This window comes from Thalassophryne amazonica, chromosome 21, assembly GCF_902500255.1.
Source record: "Thalassophryne amazonica chromosome 21, fThaAma1.1, whole genome shotgun sequence".
NCBI classification, from domain to species: domain Eukaryota; kingdom Metazoa; phylum Chordata; class Actinopteri; order Batrachoidiformes; family Batrachoididae; genus Thalassophryne; species Thalassophryne amazonica.
The window spans coordinates 8,513,545-8,532,476 of record NC_047123.1 but is presented as its reverse complement, the minus strand read 5'-3'; the positions used below and the strand labels follow the sequence as shown (position 1 = coordinate 8,532,476).

Sequence of the window (18,932 nt, the reverse complement as noted above, 5' to 3'; positions counted from 1 at the left end):
AAACATTATTTCAGTAACTATTCTGTTTATGAAAAATTATCGGCGTTCTATCGGCAAAATTTTGACTGATAGTGAGTACTTTGAAAAGGGCTTATATCGGCCAATAATATTGACCGGCCGATATATCGGTCGGGCTCTAGCATTTAGACCTGTTCAGACTCCACCTGCCATTCTTTCTACTCGACTGTGAGGAGACGGCGTTGGCACACAGTGGCTGAGGAAGGACACCTTATGCCCTGAAATCTGGTGGCACTACTGTGACAGAAATCTCTTTAAACGGTTTCACTGGTTTTTAACTACATGTGAAAGAGCCAGGGAAATTCTAACTGTTCTGTCAGACTTCCACAGACTTTTTTGTGGTTTCTCCACAGCAGACATCCTGTATTTAAAAATAAATGAGCCGTGCACTCGGAGCTCTTTCTCTGATGAGAAGGTTCCTTGAACATCCTCAAGGACCACTGATTAGAAATTTGAAAATGTTTCAATGTTTATTCTAGTTTCTAGAATAAATTCTATACCATTATTTAATGCTTCGATCTTAAATATGATCAATCTATCTTTGTTAGTTGGCTATGTACCACAGGCTTTTAAGGTGGCAGTAATTAAACCATTACTTAAAAAGCCATCACTTGACCCAGCTATCTTAGCTAATTATAGGCCAATCTCCAACCTTCCTTTTCTCTCAAAAATTCTTGAAAGGGTAGTTGTAAAACAGCTAACTGATCATCTGCAGAGGAATGGTCTATTTGAAGAGTTTCAGTCAGGTTTTAGAATTCATCATAGTACAGAAACAGCATTAGTGAAGGTTACAAATGATCTTCTTATGGCCTCGGACAGTGGACTCATCTCTGTGCTTGTTCTGTTAGACCTCAGTGCTGCTTTTGATACTGTTGACCATAAAATTTTATTACAAAGATTAGAGCATGCCATAGGTATTAAAGGCACTGCGCTGCGGTGGTTTGAATCATATTTGTCTAATAGATTACAATTTGTTCATGTAAATGGGGAATCTTCTTCACAGACTAAAGTTAATTATGGAGTTCCACAAGGTTCTGTGCTAGGACCAATTTTATTCACTTTATACATGCTTCCCTTAGGCAGTATTATTAGATGGTATTGCTTAAATTTTCATTGTTACGCAGATGATACCCAGCTTTATCTATCCATGAAGCCAGAGGACACACACCAATTAGCTAAACTGCAGGATTGTCTTACAGACATAAAGACATGGATAACCTCTAATTTCCTGCTTTTAAACTCAGATAAAACTGAAGTTATTGTACTTGGCCCCACAAATCTTAGAAACATGGTGTCTAATCAGATCCTTACTCTGGATGGCATTACCCTGACCTCTAGTAATACTGTGAGAAATCTTGGAGTCATTTTTGATCAGGATATGTCATTCAAAGCGCATATTAAACAAATATGTAGGACTGCTTTTTTGCATTTACGCAATATCTCTAAAATCAGAAAGGTCTTGTCTCAGAGTGATGCTGAAAAACTAATTCATGCATTTATTTCCTCTAGGCTGGACTATTGTAATTCATTATCAGGTTGTCCTAAAACTTCCCTGAAAAGCCTTCAGTTAATTCAAAATGCTGCAGCTAGAGTACTGACGGGGACTAGAAGGAGAGAGCATATCTCACCCATATTGGCCTCTCGTCATTGGCTTCCTGTTAATTCTAGAATAGAATTTAAAATTCTTCTTCTTACTTATAAGGTTTTGAATAATCAGGTCCCATCTTATCTTAGGGACCTCGTAGTACCATATCACCCCAATAGAGCGCTTCGCTCTCAGACTGCAGGCTTACTTGTAGTTCCTAGGGTTTGTAAGAGTAGAATGGGAGGCAGAGCCTTCAGTTTTCAGGCTCCTCTCCTGTGGAACCAACTCCCAATTCAGATCAGGGAGACAGACACCCTCTCTACTTTTAAGATTAGGCTTAAAACTTTCCTTTTTGCTAAAGCTTATAGTTAGGGCTGGATCAGGTGACCCTGAACCATCCCTTAGTTATGCTGCTATAGACGTAGACTGCTGGGGGGTTCCCATGATGCACTGTTTCTTTCTCTTTTTGCTCTGTATGCACCACTCTGCATTTAATCATTAGTGATTGATCTCTGCTCCCCTCCACAGCATGTCTTTTTCCTGGTTCTCTCCCTCAGCCCCAACCAGTCCCAGCAGAAGACTGCCCCTCCCTGAGCCTGGTTCTGCTGGAGGTTTCTTCCTGTTAAAAGGGAGTTTTTCCTTCCCACTGTAGCCAAGTGCTTGCTCACAGGGGGTTGTTTTGACCGTTGGGGTTTTACATAATTATTGTATGGCCTTGCCTTACAATATAAAGCGCCTTGGGGCAACTGTTTGTTGTGATTTGGCGCTATACAAAAAAATTGATTGATTGATAGTTTCCAAGTTCGCATGATGAATAATGTTTCCCAGCGCTGTTGTCTAAACATCTTTTCTATACGATTGCGAGCGGTGTGATGCTTTCTATCAAAGAGGATCGTAATTGAAACTCCATTAATGGTTCTCGACACGGAGCAGCAGCATGTTTTTGTAAGTCTGAACAGATCAGACTCGTATTTACCAAGGTGGTTTTCCAAATTCAAAATCTGTCATGTTGTTGGGATTACTATATTGTTAAGATTATTAGATTTTTTTTTTTTCTTTCACAATATAATTGAGTAAAAAAGTGAGTTGATGAAGTAATTGTAAGAGCACTGACTCCTGTGTTTCAGCTGGTTGGAGACAAACACTCCTCATTATTACTCTGAGTGTGTTCGGGTGCTGAGGCCAGTAATGGAGCAAGGTTTGGAAAAGACTAAAACTGCAGTTGTCCTTGTTGGAGAAAACGCCAACCAGCTCATCCTCTGGGTTAAAGAAAAGACACCACTGGCCATAGAATGGGTAAGAAGGATTATACATACCACAGTATCAGTGTTATCACAATATATCATTTAAAAATGCTGCTAGCTTGAAGAACCCACACGATTTCTTATTTGAACTTTAGATTATATTTATTAATCATTCATTCATTTTTCTACTGCTTATCCATGTCTGAGTCACGGTACCAATAAATCAAGCAGCTCATTCCACACTTCCCTATCCTCTTTCAAGTCCTCTAACTCATCCTGAGGCCTGCCCAAGCCATCTGGGAAATCTAATCCCTCCAGCATGTCCTCAATTTTCCCCGGTGCCTCCTCCCAGTTGGACGTGCCAGGAAGATGACCAGAGGACATTCTCATCAGATGCCTGAACCGCCTCATTTGGCTCCTTTCAATGTAAAGAAGCAGCAGCTCTACTTGGTGTCCCTCCCATATACAGTAGTGTTCAGAATAATAGTAGTGCTATGTGATTAAAAGATTAATCCAGGTTTTGAGTATATTTCTTATTGTTACATGGGCAACAAGGTACCAGTAGATTCAATAGATTCTCACAAATCCAACAAGACCAGGCATTCATGATATGCACACTCTTAAGGCTATGAAATTGGGCTATTAGTAAAAAAAAAAATATAGAAAAGGGGGTGTTCACAATAATAGTAGTGTGGCATTCAGTCAGTGAGTTTCAGTTTTGTGGAAGAAACAGGTGTGAATCAGGTGTCCCTTATTTAAGGATGAAGCCAGCACCTGTTGAACGCCTGAGGAAAATGGGACGTTCAAGACATTGTTCAGGAGGACAGCGTAGTTTGATTAAAAAGTTGATTTGAGGGGGGAAAAATTATGCAGGTGCAAAAAATTATAGGCTGTTCATCTACAACCCCTGGCAAAAATTATGCAATCACCGGCCTCGGAGGATGTTCATTCAGTTGTTTAATTTTGTAGAAAAAAAGCAGATCACAGACATGACACAAAACTAAAGTCATTTCAAATGGCAACTTTCTGGCTTTAAGAAACACTATAAGAAATCAAGAAAAAAAAATTGTGGCAGTCAGTAACGGCTACTTTTTTAGACCAAGCAGAGGGAAAAAAATATGGAATCACTCAATTCTGAGGAAAAAATTACGGAATCATGAAAAACAAAAGAACGCTCCAACACATCACTAGTATTTTGTTGCACCACGTCTGGCTTTTATAACAGCTTGCAGTCTCTGAGGCATGGACTTAGTGAGTGACAAACAGTACTCTTCATCAATCTGGCTCCAACTTTGTCTGATTGCTGTTGCCAGATCAGCTTTGCAGGTTGGAGCCTTGTCATGGGCCATTTTCTTCAACTTCCACCAAAGATTTTCAATTGGACTAAGATCCGGATTATTTGCAGGCCATGACATTGACCCTATGTGTCTTTTTGCAAGGAATGTTTTCAGTTTTTGCTCTATGGCAAGATGCATTACCATCTTGAAAAATGATTTCATCATCCCCAAACATCCTTTCAATTGATGGGATAAGAAAAGTGTCCAAAATATCAACGTAAACTTCTGCATTTATTGATGATGTAATGACAGCCATCTCCCCAGTGCCTTTACCTGACATGCAGCCCCATATCATCAATGACTGTGGAAATTTACATGTTCTCTTCAGGCAGTCATTTTTATAAATCTCATTGGAACGGCACCAAACAAAAGTTACAGCATCATCACCTTGCCCAATGCATATTCGAGATTCATCACTGAATATGACTTTCATCCAGTCATCCACAGTCCACGATTGCTTTTCCTTAGCCCACTGTAACCTTGTTTTTTTCTGTTTAGGTGTTAATGATGGCTTTCATTTAGCTTTTCTGTATGTAAATCCCATTTCCTTTGGGCGGTCTCTTACAGTTCGGTCACAGACGTTGACTCCAGTTTCCTCCCATTCGTTCCTCATTTGTTTTGTTGTGCATTTTCGATTTTTGAGACATACTGCTTTAAGTTTTCTGTCTTGATGCTTTGATGTCTTCCTTGGTCTACCAGTATGTTCGCCTTTAACAACCTTCCCATGTTGTTTGTATTTGGTCCAGAGTTTAGACACAGCTGACTGTGAACAACCAACTTCTTTTGCAACATTGCATGATGATTTACCCTCTTTTAAGAGTTTGATAATCCTCTCCTTTTGTTTCAATTGACATCTCTTGTGTTGGAGCCATGATTCATGTCAGTCCACTTGGTGCAACAGCTCTCCAAGGTGTGATCACTCCTTTTTAAATGCAGATTAACGAGCACATCTGATTTGATGCAGGTGTTAGTTTTGGGGATGAAAATTTACAGGGTGATTCCATAATTTATTCCTCAGAATTGAGTGAGTCCATATTTTTTTCCCTCTGCTTGGTCTAAAAAAGTAACAGTTACTGACTGCCACAATCTTTTTTCTTGATTTCTTATAGTGTTTCTTAAAGCCAGAAAGTTGCCATTTGAAATTACTTTAGTTTTGTGTCATGTCTGTGATCTGCTTCTTTTCTACAAAATTAAACAACTGAATGAACATCCTCCGAGGCCGGTGATTCCATAATTATTGCCAGGGGTTGTACAATGATCTCCAATGCTTTAAAATGGACAAAAAAACAAAAAAAAGAGATGCGTGGAAGAAAATGGAAAACAACCATCAAAATGGATAGAAGAATAACCAGAATGGCAAAGGCTCACCCATTGATCAGCTCCAGGATGATCAAAGACAGTCTGGAGTTACCTGTAAGTGCTGTGACAGTTAGAAGATGCCTGTGTGAAGCTAATTTATTTGCAAGAATCCCCCGCAAAGTCCCTCTGTTAAATAAAAGACGTGCATGTACAGAAGAGGTTACAATTTGCCAAAGAACACATCAACTGGCCTAAAGAGAAATGGAGGAATATTTTGTGGACTGATGAGAGTAAAATTGTTCTTTTTGGGTCTTTTTGGGACAGTTTGTGAGACGACTCCCAAACTCTGAATTCAAGCCACAGTTCACAGTGAAGACAGCGAAGCATGGTGGTGCGAGCATCATGATATGGGCATGTTTCTCCTACTATGGTGTTGGGCCTATATATCGCATACCAGGTATCATGGATCAGTTTGGATATGTCAAAATACTTGAAGAGGTCATGTTGCCTTATGCTGAAGAGGACATGCCCTTGAAATGGGTGTTTCAACAAGACAATGACCCCAAGCACACTAGTAAACGAGCAAAATCTTGGTTCCAAACCAACAAAATTAATGCCTCACAGATGTGAAGAAATCATGAAAAACTGTGGTTATACAACTAAATACTAGTTTAGTGATTCACAGGTTTGCTAAAAAAGCAGTTTGAACATAATAGTTTTGAGTTTGTAGTGTCAACAGCTGATGCTACTATTATTGTGAACACCCCCTGTTCTACTTTTTATTACTAATAGCCCAATTTCATAGTCTTAAGAGTGTGCATATCATGAATGCTTGGTCTTGTTGGATTTGTGAGAATCTACTGGTACCTTGTTTCCCATGTAACAATAAGAAATATACTCAAAACCTGGATTAGTCTTTGTAGTAGTTGAGCTTCTCATCCTGTCCCCAAGTATAAGACCAGATACGTGACAGAGAATCACATTCTTTCAGTCATTACCTCAAGTTCATGACCACTGGTGAAGATGGGAGCATAAACTGTCTGGTAAATTCAGAGTTTCCCCTTCTGGCTCACTTCTTTCCTCACTACAGCATCTGTAAAACATTACACACCACACAATCAGTCTGTCCATCTTATGCATAAATGTACCCCCACTCATGAACATGACCCAGATATACTTGAATTCCTCCACTTGGGGCAGTAATGCTCCTCTGACCCAGAGGGGACAATCCACCCCTTTTCTGACAGAGGACTATGGTGTCAGATTTGGAGGTGCTGATTCTCATTCCAGTCACTTCGCAGCACTTAAACCTGTTCAGTGTGCATCAGCGGTCACTGCCTGATACATTATAAAAAAAAAAAAAAAAAGCTAAAATAACATTGTAAACATTTATCTACCTTAAAGCAATAGACGTTAGCCTGTAAGTTGTTAAGATAATTCATTGAAAGCTGTGACTAAAATCAAAAGCACTCATCCTCAGCAGGAATGTAGCGTCTGTCCAATCTGCTGTCACAGATGAGGTCTTTTGTTTCTATTTAGACAAATTTTGTAGGACAAATCAGCTGACTGCAGACAGTAAAAACAAGCTTGTTCTTCCGTGAGGGTGGCAGGTTTTGCTCCGTCTGATTGGTTGACTGAAAGGCACATCAGTTTACAATGCAGTGCATTTCTGAAAGTTCAGAGTTTCAACTTGGAGTTTGGAGCGGCCGCACAAAGTATGTGATACGCTTAGTTTTGTCCATGTCGAGTAAAACTACAAGCCTTGCCACCAAAATTTAACATAAATTTGATTGTGACCCTGGTTCAAGGTAATTTGCTGAGATGTACAATGAAAATTGATGACACAAGGTGAAAGAGTTATGGCAGTTATTTTTTTTTTCTCCCCCCCTTTCCCATAGGTAATCAATAATACTCCAGATGGTGTACTGGCGGCTTTGAAGTATCTGAAGGAACTCCTAATCTTCCTCTACCAGAACTACATCCTGCCTGCTTTGATGTACTTATCCGAACTACTGCGAAAAATGTGGACCGACCTTCAAGACTCCTGCAAGTGAGTACTCTGACACATCCTTCTTATGGCTGCCACAGTGAGCGCAGAATGTGAGACATTATGTTGTCAGGGTTACGTGTCTCTATTTGGATACATTCTTGACATTGTGGCAACGCAGCAATTTCCTGTTGTTGCTATAATTCATTAACACTACGTGTACTTACACAATATGTACCCACTTGAGAAGAGTGGAGCTGTTGTTTATATATTAAGAAGTAATAAGTCACTTTATTTAAACTAACATTAGCCAAGAACACCTGATTGTGGAGCCTTCATAGTCTGAGTGAGTGTATTACACATGACAAAAGAAATTCTACGCAGCAGAAAACGGAGGGAAGCTCTTCTCAGATGGAAAGTGATGACGACTGCTTGTAGGAAAAGCGCCACTGCTGGTTTTGTGCGTCGTCAGTACATTGCATCCGGAAAGTATTCACAGCGCTTCACTTTTTCCACATTTTGTTATGTTACAGCCTTATTCCAAAATGGAGTAAATTTATTTTTCCTTCAAAATTCTACACACAATATCCCATATTGACGATCATATTTTTTCTTTTTGGAGATTTTGGTCTTAAAAAAATCATTGACACAGAGGACTCTGCATCACTGCGACGATGGAAAAGCATAAATTAGGCTTTACTGCCATCCATAACTCCATAGCGTGAATCACAGTACGTCATTCAGTATACAGGAGCAGCTTGTCACGTGTAGATGCTGCCTCCTTGTGGCCATAGATAAATGCAGCATTTTGTTTCATGTATGTCACTTCAGAATACAAGTTGCATATTTGGTATGTTTGGATTTTGGTGGATTTTTAACTGTTAGTGAGTTTGCCCTGTTCGCTTCCATGGATTAACTTTCTAAAGTAGTTTTTGAATAGTGGATTATTCATAACTTTACCCAAAAAAAGAAAAAAGGTTTTAGTACTCACAAGCTAAAAATGTTTTTATATGACTGGAGTTTTATTTTTTAATGTAATTTTTTTTTTAAACTTTTTAATCCTTTTTGTAGCTAAAGTGTTTTAAATAGTTCCCGATCTGGGTTTGACTAACTATGGGCTTTTCTTCTTGTTGCCATGACAGCGGTGAAGTATCGATATCGTGTCTGCAGCGTCACGCTTTATCTCTCACCAACTCTACATGGCAGCTGCTCCAACACACAACCTCCGTCATCACGACGTGGGCTCACGAACTGCTGACACAGGCGTGATGGCCACACCCACTTTGCGGACTGATTTAAAACGTGTGCACACACGCATACGTTGACCCAGAGCGCAGACTCCTGTCATCTTAAGCCGTGATTGGTTACTCTAGGTCAGATAAGTAAACTGCCACCCAAAGGATTCTTTAATCTCTCTTTTAGTTCAATTTTATCAACTTGTTTTTGAGAATTTTTCTTCTGTTCTGCCAATGTTTGTCATGGCTGTTGCAGAGGTCCTTTTCTTTGAGTTTTCTACAACATATTTCAATGGTTTCCTTTAAGTATAAAATGTTTGTGAGAATTTGGTAAAGGACAGAAATGACACCAAAAAGATATTCCAGACTTTTTTTTTTTCTTGTAACAAACTTTTTATAGTTTTAAATTGAAATTTCCTACATTTGCACTTGCTGGCCACCAGAGACAGTACAGTCATGTATGTTGCACCTTGGACATGATGGGCATGCTCAGGTATGTAGTCACGTGGGGTCTGGTGACGAGTCCTTGGATCAGCTGGAGATCTGGTACCATCTTGCATATCCCAGACATAAAAATGTTGTAGAAAGAGTAGTTACACCCAGGCAACTGTCTGTCAGTATTTCAGTCATGTTAAGTATTCTACATCATTTGTCTGATCATAAAGATTCCACAAGGTAGTGTTTGCGTGGCCTGAAAGTATTGACTTATGGGATTTTAATATTAAAATAGTGACAACAGGCCAATTTTGGTTTTACAGGGCTCAAATTGTAAGTGCACTTTCCAAAAGAGGAAAAAAAAGTGCATCAGTTTATTAGTTGGAATACTTTTTTTTTTTTTCCAAGGAGCAGTTTGCAACGTCTATTTGTGGCAACATGTCACACAATCCAGTGGACCTCATTTGATCTTTGCACACAAAGAATTCAAAAACTGGATTTCTTTTTTGTAGGTTTGACTGTTATCTTAATGGCTAATTTGCAGCATTTTTTTTATACCAGAACTGTAAAAATTTGAGCAAGCTGGAATTTGCCTTTGTCACCTCTTTTGCAATAATTTTTTGAGTGTAGATGGTACAAACAATACCTTCATAATGATGTTTTGATGAGATAGACGTTTGATTCCTACCTGGATGTAGCTACCACTCTGGCGGAGGTTTTTTTTTGTGTGTGTGTGAAACAGTCTGGTATACTGAGGATGGATTGTCATTTTATTCCTGGTTATGGTACCCGTTAAGGTAAAATTAACCACAGGTCTGTGTAGTAAGTAGAGTCCTTGAGAAGATCTGAAGCAGCCCTGAGAAACTGAACAACTTGATCACCTTTCTTTGAAGAATAAACAGGACCATGAACGAGCATTCTACCCCGATGCTGCCGTGGGTAAGTCTCCAGCCCAGCGAATGGCGGCACTGCTGTGGTGTAATGATACTTGAAGGCTGACGTGCATGTGAATTGATCCAAATGTTTTGACACGATCATCATTGTCCTCCTGTGTCCCAACACGGTCCAGCACCTCAGAGGAATCACGCAGACCAGGTTGTTCTCTAATCCTACTTATTGAGATGTTTAGGTGGATGTTTTTTTTTTTCTTTGTAACAAATGATGTATAATAAAGTCATCAGCTCTACGACCAGTTCATGTCTTTCTGCAACAGTACCTACATACGGCTCTAACTGAGCCAAAAATGTAAATGAGAGCCAGACCGTAGGACCAAAAAAAATATAGTATTGACTGTGGGATAATATTCAAGTTTGACATTTGATGTATTACTCCGCGCACGTTGCTGCGCAGATGTTAATAATGACACAGAGCGAGAGAAAATGGTGGAGCTACGACGATGCTGAAATGGGTGAATTTAAGCCATATGAAAGTAATGTGGATTTTGATACAGAATTACGCAATGCAGTTGAGATGGAAAAATCTGTGGATCTGCTCACAGAATTCCCAGTTTGGCATGAAGACACAGTTGCTATGATAAGCTTCGCTGAGAACAGGGATCCAGGTGGAATTACTTACAGAAAAATAAACTGTGCAAACGATGTAATTGGATTCGAATGGGAATAACCCCCTTGTGGCTGATTTGCGGACATTAATGTTGGATTACAGCTGCAAATGTGTTTTACCGGCTCCGCTAATGCGGAAAACTCAATTTGTGACCGTAAAATCCAGCATTGGTGTCCGCAAATCATCAGCCACAACAGGGTTATACCTGAATTTAATTAACTGTTCAAACTTCACACCTTTGTAATGTAGTAAGAAATATGAAAATAACAAATTGTGACATGGATTTACAGAAGACAAGAAACAATCTTTTTCATGTTTGCTATATTTAATGACACCCTCCCTTTTTTTCTGGCTGTAAAAGCACAAAATGCATTTAAAAAAAGGGCAAGTTCTCTATTAACATGCACACCCAAAGCATTTTTTTTTTAGAGAACAATAATGCATTGTTGGCCTGTTTAGTGAGCAAAAAGTATAATCGCAGCAGTAACATTGTATGATTAGCTGCAGCATCAAGCTCCTCCTACTTTGACCCGGTATTCGCTCTGTCCCGAATGCTTTCGTTAACATTGACAAATGTTCCAAGTTGGATTCAGAATCACAGAAAATGAGAACTGAAATGAAAATGAGAACAAGTTAAAGCATCAAGAAGTGCTGTTCGAAATGAAACCATTAAAAATGGTGCCAAACATACTGACAGTTTTTAGCCCCGCCCCTCTGTGGCTTTAGTTCCGTTTGTCTTAGGATGTTTACGGAGACGTCATCATCGGGTCACTCTGAAGCGGTCACCACGTGGAATCGTCTCGGTGTTCTGTCTTTGACTTGCGTTCTGTTACGAGTGTCCAAAAGCGAACGTGTCTCTTGTCTTTTGCACTTTTCTCCACATTCACAAGCAGCAGATCTGGGTGGTGGACGAGGAGGACGGCGGCTCCTCGCGCTGCCTCGTTTTATCGCTGCTTACATAAAGTCGTCTGAATCGTAGCCGCCCTGCAAACGAGTTAACATGGTCTGTTAGCACAGCTGCTAGCAAATACAACCAGTCCTCATTGTCGCTCAGATTTCTACCAAATTTGGTAGACATAAGGACATGTTCCAGTGGTCAAATATGCCAAATTTCAATCATTGGTGTCAAGGTCATATCTTGACTGTGTACCAAATGTGGCACAATTGCCCTGGCAAGGTCAGCCGGAGGGCAATCATTTGGGTGAAGGTCAAGGTTATTGGGGTCAAAAGACACGTTCATATCAACGGGTATGATTGCAGAGTATTTAGAAAATATTCAATCTTATTGAACAACACTGAAGAAAAATTGGCACCTTTTGAATACATTAAGAAAATCACTTTTTTGTTTTCAGACCAGATGGGATGGTCACATGGACAAAACCTACAGTAAATCTAACTGCAGGAGGTAGTTCTCAAAACTGAGTGACCACACAAGAAAAACTCATGAGGGAAGCCATCAAGACACTCTGAAGGAGTTTATAGGCTTCTGTGGGTGTGGCTGAAGAAACACAGCTTCATGGTGGAACAGATGAGGGTTCTCAGTCTCCCATGTGCCTTCTGGCACAGTGGTTGAAATTTCACACTTGCTTAAGAAATTTGTTCTCTGCTGATTACAGACTCAAAGGTCTGTGATCAGAGACCAGAGCCTCAGATTTCAAAGTCGAGGGCTTAGTACCTGTGTTTATCAAACAGGATCAAAGAAAGCGATCAAAGACCCACAGATTGTCAGACTAGATGACCGCAGTAGAGGAATTCTGACAGACTCGCATGAAAACAACCTTCACTGAGGAGGTAAAGATATTTTAACGCTGATGAAGAAACACTGAATGACGTCTTCTGCTCACCTCATTCGTGGTCATATTTTCACTCTTCATCAGGGAGGAATAATTCCTACAGAGGGGGGAAAAAAAGAATATTAATGAAGCTGACCCCAGAACATTCATATTTAGAGTGGAACCTGCCTGAGTTCCTCCAGCTCTTTTTTCCTCTTCTGTTCTTCCTTCTCTTTTTTCTTCTGTTCTTGGAGCTGAGCTTTCTTCTCGTTCCGCTCCTCGCGGTCTCTCGCCTCTTTCTCCGCGGCCAGGTCAGGAGAGTGTTCAACCTTTGTCTTCTCCAGACGGTTGATGATCTCGTTGACCTTCTTCTCCACAGCCACAGTCTTCACCTGCATAACAGAAAAACTGGAGCCAGTTTGTTTGAGCTGCGACACCAGAATTCAGAACGGTGAATTGGTCCGACTGGAGCTGACGTCAGTCAGCCACAGGAAGATTCTTTGGGGTCACGTTGGTTTGAAAACAGTTTTCACAGTGAGTCGGTCCATGATGATGCCATGTTGTTTCTATATGGCTCCGTTTACATCAGCACTTGAAGTAACCTGACTCGGGGGTTCGCCTGTTGCAATAATTAATAACTACATCGACTTATCATTGGATAAAGATCAACGCAATCATGTTGCTGGCATTGATGTGTTGCTCTTTACATACATGTTTTGAGCATTTTAAATATTGTTTATGACCCATGTATAAAATAATGAACTTGACATCACATTTAACTTTAATTGGCTCGAGTTGTGGCTCTTACAAAAAATAGAAAAGACAAATCTTGAATTATTTTATTCCACTTTGCACAGGTTCAATGATGTCATTCGCTGTTTTGCAGCTGTGAATCTCGTGCCGTCTCATGGTCCGCGATTCACGAGAGCGGTCTGTTTCAGCAGAGTTCTGGTTCAGGGCACAATGTAAACACACCTCGTGAAGTGTGGACAATAAGACAACATCTGGGCACAGCAGAAGTCCATCACAGGTGCTACACCTCTTCTTGATAACCCTCTCAACTTGAGAGAAAGTTTCATCATCATAATCGCGTGTGAACTCGCTGATTGGCGCCATTTACATCCCTGCTAGCCATCGTTTACATGGCTTTGAAATGCCAGAACTGCTGGCACCGCTGTGCATTCTGGGAAGTGCAGGGGGATTATGGGAAACGTTAAAGTACCGAATATGAAGAAAATTAACCATTAGTTCAGTACCATCCTTTTGTGAAATTATGAATTACTGATTTGATTTTTTTCCCCCCCAAATGTTGATTATTCTCAATAATTACAAGCTCATTGATCTTTAAAAAGATGTTCTTGCATTTTTATGCTATATTATTATATCAATGGGATAAAATGGTCTTAAAACAGTGTAGATAATATTGTAGTTTATTGTGAGATTTTCTGAGGCGACATACTGTCCAACGACTGTTTCTACGTCCAAAGCAAGGACTTGGGATGACAAGAAAATTATAATTCGTGTTTAGACCACAGCTATCCAGGACTATTTGATTAATTTCCACATGAGCATGTGCTCCAAATCAGATTTTTTTTCTTTACATGCTCACAATACAAATGCTACCTGTGACCAAAAGATCAACCAGGATGCTATTATGTGTTAGTGTAAATGCAGCCTAACCAAACTCACGCATGCCCAGAAAAGACGAGATCTGGCACAAAAAAAAAAAAAAAAAAAATACTGCATAACACAAGTTCTGACCTCCGACTGTCGATGGAAACCAATCTGTCCGACATCCATGTCTCCGGTTTTCTTCAGGTTGGCCCACGATGTGTAAACCACATTGATGTTGTTCATCTTGCAGCCTGGAGATGCACAATAAAAGTTCAGGAACACACATTAACTATTAAAAACAGAGGGTTTACACAAAAACAGTTCAATGCACTTAGACTGAAGGGTCGTTTCAATCCTCGACAGGCATGGTACCATTCATCAAACCCAGAGTAACATTTAGCTTGGAGCAGAACTTCACCTTGAATACTGTTGTTTTTCACCAGCTGTGCACAGTCGATCAGCACCTCTGCAGGAATGTCAGCGATGGTCTGACCCTAAAACAGACATAGTCAGTCAGACCCGACAACCAGTGCTGAAAATGGTGAATGCTATATCATACAAAAATGTTAATATACATTAATATACAAAAAACAAAACAAAAAATAAATTCATTTTGTGGAAAACCTGCAGCTGTTCAAAATGCAAACACACTTTTCATGTTAAACACCTATCAGCAGGCCAATTAACTCACTCGATGCCAGTGACTCTAAAACGCGTCTTTTCCGATAGTAACGCCCTGCGCCAAGGACGCGTCATAGAGCCAATTTCTTTTACGCTCCGTGCCAAAGACGCGTCATCGAGCCAATTTCTTTTTTCTTTTCTTGTGGTATGTTGGTTGTTGACATGGACACAGAACTCAATTTTCTATGGGTCTTGAAAAAAAAAACACTCAAATGCTGAAGAAATCCTGGCACTGGGATGTTCTGAACTTTGAAAATGGCTGGCACTCAATGAGTTAAGGTTGGTTTAAAAAAAAAAGTTAGTTTGCAGCAGAGCCGCATGACTGTGTGTGATGTTGGGGGGCACTGTGATATTGCAACATGTTTTCGTGTAATATGCAGCAGGAAAAAAACAAACCAAAATAAAATAATTTTCATCAAATGACTTGAATAGCTGTAGTTCAAGAGAACAAATTATTCCACAAAGATTGGGTTGATGTTGTAGGGGAATGCATCAGCACAGAATACACACACCTCTGAAGCATTTTCTGAGTGCAAATAATTCTTTCTTGAACTTTAAAACCAAGCCCATAAAGTGGGGCAGTGACACCATTTTTGTAATTTTGCTTCTGTGCATCATCACAGCCGAGTTAAATTGAAACGTGTTTGTATCGTCAACTGTTAGCTTTAATTCAAAGGGTGTAACACAAATATAACAACCATTTAGCAATTACAGCCATTCCCCCCCCCCCTTTTTTTTTTTACCTTTGACAATCTGAGGTAAACGTGAGCTGAGGACAGTTTATCCACATGAAACCTGCAGATGAAAAATAAGTGTTGTAAGCAAAAAGAGGCAACTTATAAACTTTTTAAACGCATATTACGGAATGTAAACATGTGCTTTGGTTTGCAGAACCAGCAGTAGAGGCCTTAGTGGTTCAGCAGAACACGACTCTGAAAATGAAAAACAGAAAGCTCATTTCAATGAAATGAAAGAGAGAAGGAAGGAAGTGTCTGCTTCAGTTACAAAATCCTTTTCCACTGGGTTGTGTCTGAGTTTAACTGTTGAGTTTTACAAAGTAACCGCTGTAAAACAATTACAAAAGAACAGTTTATTTGTTGGATTTATTACGTTTCTGGTGCGTGACTCTGGAAGTAGCTATATGATTTTTTTTTTTTTTAAGCTGGACTATAATGAAACTATTGTTCAAATGTCAAGACTTTTTGTGCTTTACAGAGAATTTAAACTGGAACCATTTAAAACTGATCTGCAAAGTTGTTAGGAAGCTGTAACATCATCTTATTAACTGAACAAACTGAACAATCAAACTCATTTACTTGCAATAGCGGTCTGGACCCAGATACTTTATGTATCAGCAACTTGTCCAGTATTTCCAGTTTTCAAACATGCAATAGCTCAAATATCCCAAACTATATATGTTCCATGCAAACAGAAACGTGGAGGAAATTGTAATTCCTTTGTGCTTTTGCACCTGGCTGCCAATTCCAGAAGGGTGCTCTGCATCTCTAGAATTGGAACAATGCTCTCTGCACCTGGAAATTATCTGCCTCGCTTTTTTTCTTTTTTTTTCCCCATCTCTCCCTGCTCCACTCACTGCTGATTAACAGTGAAGTAAGATGTGCTCAACCAATCAAGAGCTAGGCTGCACCACACCTGACTAATCAGCTGTATGCATAGAAAACCTGCAGGGAAGGTGATCTGCAGGAGCAGGGTTGGTGACCCCTGTCTTAGAGCCTCTTTCTGATTCCACAAATACACAACATCCTTCCAGAAGCAGTGACCAGTTTCAGAAGCACACAATATTGCATGTAACATCTTTAGTAGTATTTGACCAATTACATGTTTGTAGATTAGGGAGCATAAACTGGTGCCGTATTTCACCCCATTCTGGAACCACCTTGGATCCTTGATGGCAACCATCCAGACAGACAAGCGGTCCATCCCCAAATCTCTAAAGCAGAGGTCTCAAGCTGATTCCAGAAAGGGTGAAAAGGGTGCAGGTTTTCTTTGCAACCACCCAATCCACCAGGTGATTTAATTGATTAACATCACTTTGAACAGATGGAATCAGTTAATCAGTGAAATCACCTGGTGGAGTGGGTGGTTGCAAAGAAAACCTGCACCCACTTGGCCCTTTCTGGAATCAATCTGACACCTCTGCTCTGAAGTATCCATCTGTCTGTCACAGTCAGGTGAAACATGGGTGTCACCCTGAACTTCTCAAGCCCGAGGCACCTGCGTGCTGGTGGATCATCCACAGGGAAACAAGCCACACGGCTAAAATGTCATACCTGATGCTCCCTCACAATGCAAGTGATGACCCTCGTCTGACTCTCCCCAAGTAACTGCTTGTTTGACACATATATAGTCCTTCCAGCTGTACTCGAGGATCGCCTGAAGAGACAGTGTAGGTCACTGTATACAGATACAGTAAAGCCGTGGTCACAACCTGCCGTACTTGCACGTGCGTGTAGTCTTCTTGCAAAAACGTGGGCTAAATTTGGAGATCCGTACGTCGTAAGTACTGACTCAGTACGAATTTAGGAGCACACAGACACGCCGTAGAGGTTTTAGTGCATGCAGAACTTTCGCTGCGGTCAGGCTGCGGATTCACCAGCAGTACAGATGACGCACGTTGTGAGTACTACCTCAGTACGGATTCAAAGCAGCACATTTTCATTCAATTACTACTGAATTAACCAAATCCGTACAGTGGCAGTAGGCTACTCACCACATACTATGGAATGAAATTGTAGGTATCAGATCTTGAAGATTGTGATACACATATATAAATTAGAATTAAGTTGAAATTTAAAAAGCTGGTAATCAAGTGTGTAGTGAATATATTCCTCTCAGTGTTTCACACCTTGTGTGACTTTTCACTAACTCTGATGTGGGGAGGCCGACAGACTTGCATGCACGACGCAGCTTCTCACTTGAACTTGGGACTTTATTTCCAAACGTCAGCAACACGGACACTCCACAGCTTCAGTCTGATAACTAGCTGTAACATTTCGAGGCAAGTAAACACTCGTACAACTGACCGCTGCAGGCTGGACATGCTCATGCATCACCGACGCCGAAGAACACCTGCCGCTCCGGTCCCTCTCATAAAAAAGAAAAGCGACCCCCCCACACACACACTGCTTTATTGTCATCTCTCTTTATCATTACACTCCTCGAGACGTGCGTTGAATGTACTCCCTCCCTCCTCTTGCTACTGCCTCCATACGTTTTCACAAAAACGTAGTGGCCGTGGCATCCGCAGAAAACGGACGGCAAAAAAAAAAACCAAAAAAACGAACGGTGGGTTGTGAGCGGGGCTTAAGTCTCACAACCACACAGGAAGACAGGAAGCACCAGGACGATAAAGACATGAACCTTCATTCTTCTGCAAAGATATCAGCATCACCAACATCCTCTTGACTCCATAAGCTGTATTTGTGTTTGCATTCAGAAACACTGAAAAAGTTGTCCAAACCTCCAGCATCAAAGTTAATAAATAATTACTACGTGGTTCGATTATTAAACTAAATGTATCAACTCTAAAGACAAAAAACTTACCAGATATCTTCAGGCCACCCATACTTGATGAGATCCTCATCTGCTGACAAAAACACGCTTTAGTGTTTGTTAGAAATCAGAGGACATAATGACGTTTTGTTTAGAAGGCACATTTAAAATGCACATAAAGTAGTAACAGTATAATAACAAGCCTCACTTTCATACTTATCCTTTCCCATGTAGATGGTGTAAGGAGGGTCGACCACTGGTTTTAAAAAAAGAAAAAAGTTAAACAACAAACAAATTAGCAGTGAAAATCAAAGTAGCCCCTAGCTAACAGTGCTACTAGCTCCACGGCTAATGCTCACCAGCACTTGTGAAATAAAATACCATTGTACTCAACTTCCAAAAACACGCTTATGGCAAATAATTAACAGCTTTATAAGCGAACCACTTATTACGAATGCATCGAGATAAAAAAAAAGAAACAAACTGCTGTGAAACTAGATAAATTCAATGATAAAATCAACCACTGCAATTTAGCTTCTTCTTCTGCTGCTGCTGCTGCTCATTTCCGGTACATTAGACGCCAGAAGCAGCATAATGCTGCCACCCACAGATCGGGAACCGGCTGCGAGTCACGGTAGCTGTAATCCTG

The 18,932-nt window shown here is 40.3% G+C and overlaps 2 protein-coding genes across 3 annotated transcripts in view; one reads left to right on the top strand and one right to left on the bottom strand.

The window, feature by feature from the left end:
* tmem214 (transmembrane protein 214) overlaps window positions 1–9,850 on the top strand; it is a 40,605-nt gene extending 30,755 nt beyond the window's left edge. Inside the window, exons 15-18 of one of the 2 annotated variants that reach the window (XM_034161746.1) lie at window positions 2,731–2,899; window positions 7,382–7,533; window positions 8,613–8,765; window positions 8,832–9,850. In XM_034161746.1, coding sequence (XP_034017637.1) covers window positions 2,731–2,899; window positions 7,382–7,533; window positions 8,613–8,739 — 448 coding nt within the window. In that variant the 3' untranslated portion in view covers window positions 8,740–8,765; window positions 8,832–9,850. Of the gene's footprint in view, window positions 1–2,730; window positions 2,900–7,381; window positions 7,534–8,612 lie in introns of both variants that reach the window. The other variant, XM_034161745.1, reaches the window with a different exon arrangement.
* Window positions 9,851–11,571: 1,721 nt separating this feature from the next.
* ccdc25 (coiled-coil domain containing 25) lies at window positions 11,572–18,834 on the bottom strand. Its single transcript, XM_034162572.1, has 9 exons — window positions 18,643–18,834; window positions 18,492–18,539; window positions 18,335–18,374; window positions 15,514–15,565; window positions 14,508–14,583; window positions 14,237–14,340; window positions 12,665–12,867; window positions 12,548–12,593; window positions 11,572–11,687 (listed from the first exon to the last, which is right to left on the bottom strand). The coding sequence occupies exons 1-9, from the start codon at window positions 18,665–18,667 to the stop codon at window positions 11,658–11,660; spliced, it is 624 nt and encodes a 207-aa protein (XP_034018463.1). The 5' UTR covers window positions 18,668–18,834; the 3' UTR covers window positions 11,572–11,657.
* Window positions 18,835–18,932: the final 98 nt, after the last annotated feature.